At 46.0% G+C, this 12712-nt stretch overlaps 1 protein-coding gene across 1 annotated transcript in view; it reads left to right on the top strand.

Annotated features, from left to right (window-relative positions):
• Positions 1–12712, top strand: part of LOC124545579 (thyrotropin-releasing hormone-degrading ectoenzyme-like) — a 96313-nt gene that overhangs the window by 26708 nt on the left and 56893 nt on the right. Inside the window, exon 2 of the mRNA XM_047124526.1 lies at positions 10288–10469. Within this exon, the coding sequence (XP_046980482.1) occupies positions 10288–10469 (182 nt within the window). The remainder of the gene's footprint in view (positions 1–10287; positions 10470–12712) is intronic.

Raw genomic sequence — 12712 nt, forward strand, 5'->3', positions numbered from 1 at the left:
CGTTCGAGAGCGAGAGTTCTCAGTCTGATGAGCAGTAGGTAGTTCTAGACCTTCCTGACAACCTTTGGCCTGCTGAAACCTTCCCTGAGGGCACTGCGGGGCTGCATCTCCACTGAACGTGCAGTGGGACCGCAGATTTCGTTCTCGTCTACAGACCGTTCAGAACTTTGCGACGAAATCTGAGCGCGATCGGAAGCAGGAAAGGGTACGCACACCTCTTCGGCCTTCCTACTCCCCTCCCTCCTCCAACATTGACACGCCCCTGACTACAACGGCAAAGCGCCCCTCTAGGAGCCTCCAGTTCGGTGACAGCCCCACTGCCGCGCACGCAACTTTGTCGAGCATTTTAGAAATGTACCTTCAGATATTTCGGCACCACTTTAACGTGGCGGCTGTGCTAGTGTCAGAAGGTTAGGCGACCCCTTCGACAACCCTCCGCTTGGATTTCCTTACCATTCTTTTGCCGTCAGCAGCGGATATCTAAACAACCGAAAGCACCAAATTGCTCAAATTTTAACGGTTTATTCTCTAGTCATTTATCTAGAAGTGACACCTTTCCGTTTTCAAAAATGTGCTATCGATAAACAACCTAAACACTTGCTTTTTGGATACCGAAACACCGCCAGGGATTCCGAAACGGACACGCACGGCAAATGACTGGAATTTTTATAATGTATTCCTCAGACCCCGATCTCGACCACCCTAGAAAACTTTTTACATATCTTTATCCGTTTTCGAAATACAGAGGTTCAAAATTACGCTACTTGTTTACGAAAAACATGCACGTGAAATCCGGTGTGAGGCAGTATAGAAAGTGAGGTCGCACGGAGAAATATGTTGTAAAGCGTCTCCGTTATTATCTGCGAACCTCATGTCGTAATAATGAAACACATGCCAAACTTTTTTGCACGTAAACTTTGGTCCGAGGTGTAAAATTAGTTTCGCGTTTTTTTCAGTTTCACGTAAGTAAACTGTCTGCATTTTCCTGACCGTTACATTTCTTCTATAAGAGTTACATGCCGTGCTGCAGCTGGGAAAAGAACAGAACCAGCGGAAAAATACTGAAAGATAATAGATAGTGGACGTGTTATAGAAAAAGCAAAGGAGACAATGGCAGCTCGGGAACGGAACATAGTTGACAGTGACAGAACAGCGCCAGGCAAAAAGTGAAGGAGACACTGTCAGCGGCGGGGAGGGGGTTTAGGAATAAAGGGAAAATGGGCGAGAGCCAGTGATAGTGAGGGACAGTATATAAGAACGACAATGATGATGAGGAACAGAGAGATGGAGTGAGAAGAGACAGCAGAGTAGAAAGGGAGGAACGAGATACGTATCAGCGATAAAAGAGACAAAGAGGAAGGCAATGACAGAGCGAGGAGACTGTAGCAGTAGGACAGAACGAAAGAGATGCTGGCTGCAAGACGGGGGGAGACAGCGGCAGTTAGAGAGACACAAAGAGAAGAAGACAGTGCTTTGGACTAAATGAGGAGGGGCAACTGGGAGTGTATGGATATAGGTGACTTACAGCGATGGACTAGCGCGTGTGAGAGGGTTACAATTTGGAGTTTGAGGTGAGTTGCACGTTAAAAAAGCACGGAATACCAAAATTTTTGGGAAAATTTTTAAAGGTGCTGAGGAAGGTGGAATGAGGTAGAAGGGGCCCAACTTTTGAGTCAGAGTCTTTTGAACGTGATCGCAATTTTTGTGCTCCGAGAGGAGCATTTTTTCGCTGGTACATAAATGATCTAGCTGATAGGGTCCGCAGAAAGGAGGATACAAGATGAGTTGGACAAAGTTTCTAGTTGGAGTGGTGAATGGCAGCTAGCCCTAAATGTAGAAAAATGTTATTTAATGGTGACGAGTAAGAAACACATAATTTGCGAGTACAGCTTTATTAGTGTCCTGCCTGACACAATCACGTCGTTTAAATACCTGGGCGTAACGTGGCTGAGCGATGTGTAGTGGTACGAGCATGTGAGGATCGTAGTAGGATAGGCGAATTGTCATCTTTTGGGAAAGTATGAGTCATCTGTAAAGGAGACTGCTTATAGGACGCTATTGCGACGTATTTTTGAGTACTGCTCGAATTTATGGGATGCACACCAGGTCGGACGAAAGGAAGACATCGTAGGAAATCAGAGGCCGTCTGCCAGATTTGTTAAGTTCGATCAGCACGCAAGTATTACGGAGACGCTTCGGGAACTGAAGTGGGAATCGCAGGAGGGAAGACGAACTACTTTTCGAAAGACATTATTAATGATGGTAAAATCACTTGCGCTCTTCTATCGCATTTTTCATAGACTACGACTCCTTCGTCTGGTAACAGCATCTTTCGACCTCTTATACTGTTTTTGGACATTTCCCCGTAAGTCATTCCTTCTGTAAAATACGCCGGATGAAAGAAATAGACAGAAAAAGAAACTACGCTGGGTCCCGTTACAAGAAGAGAAAATGTGCCCAGAGAAATTTTTCATTCAGTTACCACTAGCAATGTTCATTTCAGTAACAGATAACAAAAAATGAAACTGTACTTATAGTGTATATTCAGTATAGTAGAAAGATTGCATAATTAAATTTGTAGGTGATTTATGGTATAGTGCTTGCGAATCTTGGTATACAGAACTGCTACCAGTGACAAACAAAACGGCTGTAACCTGGCAGGACTCGAGTCGACCTGAGCTCGGATGAGAGATGTGGGGACATCGTGTGGTTCCGCGTTGCGAGACTGGTGGCGCTGTGGTCTCTCAGCGCACGTTTTGACTGGGTGGGAGACCAGGAGGTCGTGACGGCCAAGGCGAGAGTCGAACAGGCAGACCAGGACAGCACGGAAGTTGCAGGCTGCTTCTTCCACATCAGGAAATGATTTGTGTATCTCAAAAATAGAAGTGGTTTGGGTACTATATTACACTTAACAGTCCCGCTACAATTAGTCGGGTAAGTCCGTTCCGAGGTTAGAAGAAGCCGAGGCCGCACCACGTCCAACAGGACAATGTCTACTGAAGCAACGCAGACCACACCTTCAGGTTGGCCGCAGCGTTATCTTCATCGCTGGAATGTAGTCCATCTATAGCAATGATTCGATGTGGCAATGCCCAAATTCGACCGCGGTCAGGAGCCCGTATTAAACTCCCGGCACGCCCGTGATTGGCTGCGTGTAATGGGCACAGAAAGCCGGGCGCACACTCCCCTCCAACACCACTGTACCTTGTCGAGCACTCAGCATCGAGTGCTGAACATTCGGGTTGCTTCCTTCACTTTACGCAATGATTTCTGTGTGTGATGTGTGAAAAACACCAACCTGAACTGTGTGTTAGGTGTGGTGATTGTGATTGTAGTTTACACACCCCTGAGATACGAAATTAAAGTTTCTGTGGTCGGAACACGGAGTGAAGCTTCCTATGCAGTCGCACGAAATTATTTTTTAAAGGTGATGAAACAGTCAATCAATCTCTATGGAAAATTTTGAGCATATGGCACTTAGGACATCTTCTCTTAAACCAACATTTTTTTTTTTTTGAGATACGTGGATGATATTTTCATCGTTTGGCCACATGGAATGGAATCTCTTCATCGATTTTTGGATCATTTGAACTGCCTTCATCCACGAATCAAATTTACGATGGAAATTGGAAATGATGTCTTAGTACATAAGAAAGAAAATGGGACTTTGGGCCACAGTGTATACCGAAAACCTACGCATACGGACCGCTACCTCCATGCCACAAGTTGTCATCCACAACATCAACGCTTGGGAGTTTTACGCACACTGGTCAAGAGGGCTTATGCTGTTTCGGATTCCGATAACTTGAAACAAGAGTTGGATCACCTTAAGGTTGTTTTCAGGCAGAATGGGTATTCTGATCACCAAATTACTCGTGCTTTTCAATTTGGACCCCCACGAGAACCAACGGTGGACACTTCCAAATCTGTTGCTTTTTTACCCTTCGTGGGAAGTATTTCTTCGAAAACTTCAAGAATCCTCAGGAAATATGATATTAAAAGCGTACTTATGCCTTTGGCCAAAACTAGATCCCTTCTTGGATCGGTTAAAGATGATTTGGGACTGAGGAAGCCTGGGGTATACAAGATTCTCTGTCACTGCAGCGAGGCCTACATTGGACAGACAATTCGTACAGTTCAAGATCGATGTGTGGAACATCAACGGCATACACGTCTGCTCCAGCCGGAAAAATCAACCGTTTCTGAACACTGTCTTAATGAAGGGCACAATATGTTCTTTAAAGAGACGCAAATTATTGCCTCGGCTTCCCGATACTGGGCTTGTGTATTGAAAGAATCAATCCGTCTGTCTGATGATATTATTAACAGAGATAAAGGATTTCCTTTAAGCAAGATGTGGATTCCTATTTTATCACAGATGAAACAACAACGGTCTGGTTTCCGACCGGCTGCATTTTAATTTTGCGATTCCTCGCTTTTGACACTTTTCACCGCTGGCGCCGCTGCAATTCTTCGCCTCACAGAGGGCAGCTCTTCCGTTGCTCGCGCACGCGCAACGGCCAGTACCCGTGGTATAAAGGAGCCGCCGAATCTGAGGTCTCTTCAGTTCCGGCGTGATTGTCCACTCAATCTCACCTGCAGATGGCGGCCAGATGGTCCGCCGAAATATCGTGTTGTCGTCAGGACGATGGAACCCGGCTGCAAACCCGTGAAAATCATCAGTCAGTCAATAGATAACGATTTATTAAGTCTGAATTTAAGAGGGGTAGGCACACCTTTAAAAGTTAATGTTCGTGAACGAAATATGCAGGTCAGCCACATCACAACCTCACATTTGAGTTAAGGGAGGCATCGAACTATTAAATGAAAATGCGTGCTTATGATCGATGGTGTTTATTTCTCTTGACGTGCATTCGAGCGGGAAAAACATTCGACAAGATTACAACGAATGCAAAGATAGAGAACAATTATGTCTAATTCCGATCGCGGTACCAATTTTATGATCGCGTAATGAATACTGCCAACGATCAAGCGAAGAACATGTCAGAAAATGCTAATGGAAAGTGAACTCAGAAGAACAAAGGCCGTTCACAGATGCAAAGTGCATCCTGCAAATCAAAAATCTAAGTGAGGTTATCAGTTACCGAAACGACTAATGCCACAAAGTTAACAAACACCGCGCCCCTGAACTATTCCTGGGAACAGCGTCGCTGGACGAACCTCACCAATTAAACTCCCCAAACTCAGATGCGCGCGCGTCGGCTGTGAGCGAGACTTAGTAGCGTGCTGGATCCATCTTCCCGTGTGCAGCCGTACAGATGCTGCAACACCATCGTCCGTGGGAAACAGAAATTCTAACTCCTCTCTCTAGTTTTGGAATGTCTCCAAGTCATCCACCAATGACGGTAACGATTCTGAGCACCGTCTGATCTCTGGCCAAGTTTTGCTGAGATTGCGACAACAGCCGCGGTGAAATTCCAATATTCCGACAGAGCGCCAGCAGAAGATAGATTTTTTTTTTGTTTTGTGGACGGGGGTGGGGCAGAAGTCAACCGTTTTTCTAGCCGCGCTCGAGGCGCTGCGTCTTGCGCTTCCCACAGAAAGCTTTAAGTACAGGAGACATACCTCCATATAAGCATCGCGTCTTTGCTCGAGCGCTACCCAGCCGTCTGGGGCATTACCGGCTGTCGCGTTGACATGTCCGGCCTTGTCTCGGGAAGAAGTGCGAGAGCCCCCAAAGGCGAAGTTTATGGCCACAGTGAAGGTCGAAACCTGAAGTATGTTACCACCAAGACACAATCGATGCCTTCTCTGGGCGATAGCAATGGAAATACTATCGACAGTAGTGTTGCCAAAGTATAGTTACTAAACACAGCCTTCCGAAATTCCTTCACCAAAGAACACGAAGTAAATATTCCAGAATTCGAATCAAGAACAGCTGCTAATGTGAGTAACGTAAAAGTAGACATCCTCGGAGTAGTGAAGCAACTTAAATCACTTAACAAAAGCAAGTCTTCAGGCCCAGACTGTATACCTTTAGGTTGCTTTCAGAGTGTGCTGATACAATAGCTTGTAAAGCTTTACAAGCTGGTGAAGTTTAACGGGCCACTGTTCGGACACACGTAATTGTTGGTGATAAGCCACCGTTTTAACATGTACACGTTTATTACTTGTTGTACACAACTAGTTATCATTTCAGCACTTTATACACTATTCGTGATAATTTCCGACTGCAATGTAAATGTTCGTTGCGTTTATATATGACTATCAGAATCACATGTTCACGGTCAGTGAAACTTCTTTGCGCCTAATCCACAATTGTAATTACGTTCACCGCGAGAGTTACGACTTCATATTCTCGGCAGTTCCGTAAGACAAATACAACAGTTTTACGGTGCCTTGGCTCTCGCCGTAGGCTAAATGTAAAAACGGTTACACAGACACGGTAGCAATGTCTACTCACGTAGGCATCGTCGGTACCAGTTGAGAAGCAGTCCATTAAGCAACACATTGTGCGATCTTTCTATTCATAACGATCACTACAACTCTGGTCACGCACTGGGATGATAATCCCAATCGTCAGTTGACAAGTTCCACGATTCACCTTCTCGGCAAGTTTTTGTATCTCAAATCAACACTCGCCATATTGTCACGTAAGCACTGACTGACTAATATTGCTGCTCCACTGTTACTTTCGACATTATTTCATGCCTACGATTTACATAGCAGTTCTTCATACCGCAGTTAATGTTAGAAATACAGATGAGAAAAACAAAAGAATTTAAAAGAAAGAAAACGTCTATCCATTAGAGAAAAAGAAAGAAACTGCAGTTACGTTTTAGCATTATTTATAAACACTGCTATGCTATACCGTGAAAGATACTTGGTCTAAGAAAGCGAAAGAAATGACACAAGAAAAGGGGAAAAAATACTTATCACTAATAGCTATATCTTCACAAGGCGTATAAAAGGAAATAATTAGGCTTTTCAGACAGCTGGATTAAACAACAGTTCCATAAGCCCCTCCACTATCTGGTATGGAGATGCTTGTAAGTCGCTTCTAGATGGAGAAATTTCCATTATAGCATGCAAACCTGTGCAACGTAATTGCAAAGCATAACTGAAGACACGATTTCTCAGCCCTCAGTGAGCACTCTTAACATGATGTAGCAGGGTAGACACCGACTGGGTCACCTTTTTATGTTTATGCGGATTATCGGTTTCGACGTCTGTTAAACGTCATCTTGAGATCCACATGCAGCTACTGGAGACAGCAGTTGATCGGCAGGGCAAAAATTCATTATTCATTTAAAACAGTTCTAACTGACGCTTAGACCACCATCTCGTTCTGCCTCTCTCCGTCTGTCAGTTTTATGGCTTTGCATTAACTGACAATGACGCAACGGAAGTAGAATCGTAATATTGCTGCAAGTTACTTGTGACTTTGAGGTGTGTGCTGTTACATGTTATGCATTATCATACAAAAAAAGAAATACTGTGATGTCTGCCTGTATCCCTTATTCTGCCGCCTGATAACCTGCAGCTGGGGTGACGAAACCCGTTGGGGCAGGTGTGCCCGGACCTCCTCCTGCTTGGCGTAGTTCAGCAGCTCGACGTGCAGTGGACACAGCAAGTGTGCAACGCTGCCACTGTAGCCGTCCGTAACTGTGGAAGTCTTGCCAGTGCAGGATTGTGTGCACGAACTGACCCATCGACGTTCAATGGGATTCTTGTCAGACCACCTAGGTGGCCAAATCATTCGCCGGAACTGTCCAGAATGTTCTTCAAACCAATGGCGGATATTTGTGGTCTGGTGAAATACTGTACTGTCATCCATAAAAATTCCATCATTGTTTGGTAATATGAAGTCCACAATTGGTCTCCAAGTAGTCGAACATAACATTTCCAGTCATTGATCGGTTTATCTGGACCGTAGGACTCGACGCGGCCCACACCTTTATTAATTCGCAAACAGCTGGCACAGTGCCTCGTCGACGGCTTCGTGGGGTCTGCGCCACACTCAACCCTACCGTCAGCTCTCACCAACCGAAATTGGTACTGATGTGACCAGGCCACGGTTTTCCGGTCTTCTAGTGTCACGAACTCAGGAGAGGCGTTCCAGGTGACACGGTGCTGCTAGCAAAGGCACTCTCTTCAGTCGTGTGCGTGCCCACTGGCGCCACATTTCGGCGCACTGCTCTAACGGATAAGTTCGTCGTAAGTCCGAAATTGATTTCTCCGGCTATTTCACGCAATCTTGCTTGTCTGTCACCACCGACAACTCTATGCAAACGCCGCTGCTCCCGGTCGTGAAGTGAAGGCCGTCGGCCACTGCATTGTCCGTGGTGAGAGGTAATGCCTGAAATTTAGTATTCTCGGTACACTCTTGACACTGTTTTTCTCGAAATATCGAATTCCCTAAACATCGAGACGGGACGTCCCATGCGTCTAGCTCGAACTGCCATTCCGTTTTCAAAGTCTGTTAATTCCCTTCGTACGTCCGTAATCACGTGGGAAACCTCTGCACACCGATCGCCTGAGTACAAAGGATGGCTCCGCCAAAGCTCTGCCCTTTTATACGTTGTATACGCGATACTGCCGCCATCTGTTTATGTGAATATCGTTATCCCGAGACTTTTGTGAGCTCAATGTGAAAGTGAGAACAGTAATAAGCCCACCACACCACTACGTCACCGGTTAGCGTGGAGTAATGAACATTAGAATGCTCAGAGTTCCATACTCAGCATACCTCACTTCTGCCAACATTTAAACAACGCAGGGTGTCAGTTGATGGGACCCTACAGGGAAGGACATTTGGCACGCCTGTTACCAGAGGTCATAAGAGTCGTGTGTCTAGTAGTGAACCTCGGACATCAACTACAGTTACGACCACTACAGCTTTGCACTGAGGAAGCTAGTATTTTGATGGGAGCACATCTCACTTAAATGATGATCTCTATTAGAATGACACACTGGATGTTCCATTGTAATAAGGTGAGAACAGGAGTGGACATTACGCCGTGCATTGAAGAAGTAAAGACGATTACGACGCCTGCAGTTCATTAATGACGACAAAGCCTTCCTGCCCTGCCGAAGTATACCGTCTACTGCCGGCTGTTGACTGCAGCATCGTCCACTGTTCGGCATTCACAACAGTGGTGGACTTTCTATTGTGGCTGGAGGAGCACCACTGCAGCATGGACTGCTCTGTAGTCAGCACTCTGTCCTTTCGTGGGAGCTCGTACCGAATGGCGCCTGATAAACTGCGCTACTGTCAGGAATATGTTGTCTTGTCGAGGCACAGTGAGAACTGGTGTGGGCCTAACACTTTACCTCAAAGAACAATTGATGTAATGAATATTACACCATCCATAATTGTGTACTCGCAACAACACCTTTCTGCGAAGCTTGCAATTCTGTAGAAAGCAGGCTGACAACCCACTGGACGATCAAAAATTTGACAAACGGAATGACACAATTTTAGAGACTTTACTGGTCTCGTACATATACGATTCGTATGTAAGGGGGAATTTAAAGTAGACTGGGGCGGGGGTGAGAATTTAGATCGGGGATGGCGGCGTGCCAGGGCAATCCGTGCAGTGGAGGGAACTGCTGTGCCGAGATGGCTCAGTGGCTACCACACCTGCCTGGTAAGTAGGAGACCCGGGTTCGATTCCGGGCCTCGGTACAAATTTTCGCTCCCACTTCAGTCTTTACACATAAAATCAAAAACTTGATGTACGATTGACAGTGGTAACAGTAAAATGCCTAAACCTGTGCAAAACTTAGCGGGATGACCATTACAACGGCCATATTTACATACCGATCGTTGTGTGCTTTCGTGGAGGGACGGATCGGGGACATAAGTCCTCGGCAATCTAAAACTGCATAGCGTAGTTGTTGTGTCGTAGATATACAGTGAGAACAGCAGTGTGACAAACACTACGATTTGGACAGCACCTAGTCTAAGGGACGATAAAATGCTCACATTTCACTATCTGCGCAACTGCCATTCCTCCTGCAATGCGTCGCCAGAAATACCACAGCAACGTCGAACGCTCGGTGTGTGACAGGTTGGTAGTCGACACAGTTGTGGATCTAGCACTGAGGCTTGAGGAACACTTAGTGGAACGACAGATTTAGTGCTTGCAGATGTGTATAGACCACTCCATTCTTTTGCCTGGCCTAAATGCGAGCAAGATATCATCTGATAACTACAGCAGGGTAGAGAGATTGTTGTGCTGTTCGCGTATACAAAGGGCAGCATTGGTCCCAGCACTGTGCCTCGGAGAACATCTCTGACAGTGCGCATTATAATGGATATAGCTTTGTACTGACTGCACCGAAATTTCTCCAGGGAAGCATCATAGAGGGATGGCAACTACGTGACCAGTTCCTGGCTGAAGAGTTTACGGGGGCCCTGGAATATGACGCGGCAGCCGACACGCACCCGATGACCACAGAAGAAAACACCACGGCCCCCTTCGATGACATCACTAACAACAAAGGTATGTTTGTTTACCTGGATAATAGTGAGTGACATTTGAGTTTCTTATTTTTGAATATATGTCTCTCATTTGAATTAGACCGAACAGATGAGTGCGTTAGCATTTGAGATGAAGCGTTAGCCCAGACAGAGAGAGACGCGACTGCAGAACGGTTGAGGAACCATTCCAGCAACACAAACCGTGGAGAGGTTAAATCGCAGTGATCCCACAATAGTCTGAATCTAATTCGAAAATCAGTGCAACTGGATCCAAACACCCAGGACTATCCCAGGCATTCACAGCTTGAGGAGAGAGAATGGGTTAGCATTCCTTTCTACATACTTGTCCACAGATTAGTTCACTGTGGACTCTGGATACTCTCCACTTCTTTTCTCTCATTCACTGAGCCTCTATTGAAACATCCTGCCTTTTCTGTCTGTCTCTTTTAACCTTAATTCCTTTCTATAATACTCTGTGTTGATGAGGGGAGGAGAGACCTGTATGGCTTCAAACATAATGTGCTAAACAAACAGTGACACTGTGTGGTCATCAACAGCGGCCAGTCTACCGCACTTTTCCTCGATCGGAACATGAGTCTCTGAAAGAACTGAAAGCGTTTGTGTAACGCTCTAAGTGTGATTTTTTTTGGTAAATAAAGCAATAAATATCGCCTTCACGTGATAAAAATGTTACATTTCATGAATTGACGTTGTTATTTCAACACTACTAGCCCATCTCTCTTGCCGTGTCAATATTGTCACTAGTCTTACAGTTCTGATACACTACTGGCCTTTAAAATTGCTGCACCACGAACATGACCTGCTACAGACGCGAAATTTAACAGACAGGAAGAAGATGCTATGATATGCAAATGATTAGCTTTCCAGACCATTCACAATAGGTTGGCACCTACAACGTGCTGACAAGAGGAAAGTTTCCAACCGATTTCTCATACGCAAACAGCAGTTGACCGGCGTTGCCTGGTGAAACGTTGTTGTGATGTCTCGTGTAAGGAGGAGAAATGCGTACCATCACGTTTCCCACTTTGATAAAGGCCGGATTGTAGCCTATCGCGATTGGGGTTTATCGTCTTGCGACATTGCTGCTCGTGTTGGTCGAGATCCAAAGACTGTTGGCAGAATATGGAATCGGTGGGTTCAGGAAGGTAATACGGAACGCCGTGCTGGATCCCAACGGCCTCTTTATCACTAGCAGTCGAGATGACAGGCATCTTATCCGCATGGCTGTAACGGATCGTGCAGCCACGTCTCGATCCCTGAGTCAACAGATGAGGACGTTTGCAAGACAACAACCGTCTGCACGAACAGTTCGACGACGTCTGCAGCAGCTTAGACTATCAGCTCGGAGACAATGACTGCGGTTACCCTTGACGCTGTATCACAGACGGGAGCGCCTGCGACGGTGTACTCAACGACGAATCTGGGTGCACGAATGACAAACCGTCATTTTTTCTGATGAATCCAGGTTCTGTTTGCAGCATCACGATGGTCGCATCCGTGTTTGGCGACATCGCGGTGAACGCACATTGGAAGCGTGTATTCGTCATCGCCATACTGGCGTATCACTTGGCGTGATGGTATGGAGTGCCATTCGTTACACGTCTCAGTCACCTCTTGTTCGCATTGACGGCACTTTGAACAGTGGACGTTACATTTCAGATGTGTTACGACCCGTGGCTCTAACCTTCATTTGATCCCTGCGAAACCCTACATTTCAGCAGGATAATGGTTCTGTGCTGAGCACTGAGCACTACAGGACATAACTTCTGAGGTTATGAGTCCCCTAGAACTTAGAACTACTTAAACCTAACTAAGCTAAGGACATCACACACATCCATGCCAGAGGCAGGGTTCGAACCTGCGACCGTAGCGGTCGCGCGGTTCCAAGCAGGTCCTGTACGGGCCTTTCTGGATACGGAAAATGTTCGGCTGCTGCCCTTGTCAGCACGTTCTCCAGATCTCTCGCCAATTGAAAACGTCTAGTCAATGGTGGCCGAGCAACTGCCTCGTCACAATACGCCAGTCACTACTCTTGATGAACTGTGGTATCGTGTTGAAGCTGCATGGGCAGCTGTACCGGTACACGCCATCCAAGCTCTGACTCAATGCCTAGGCGTATCAAGGCCGTTAGTATGGCCAGAGGTGGTTGTTCTGGGCACTGATTTCTGAGGATCTATGCACCCAAATTACGTGAAAATCTAATCAAATGTCAGTTGTAGTAGAATATATTTGTCCAATGAATAC

Source organism: Schistocerca americana, chromosome 8 (genome assembly GCF_021461395.2).
Source record: "Schistocerca americana isolate TAMUIC-IGC-003095 chromosome 8, iqSchAmer2.1, whole genome shotgun sequence".
Lineage (NCBI taxonomy): Eukaryota > Metazoa > Arthropoda > Insecta > Orthoptera > Acrididae > Schistocerca > Schistocerca americana.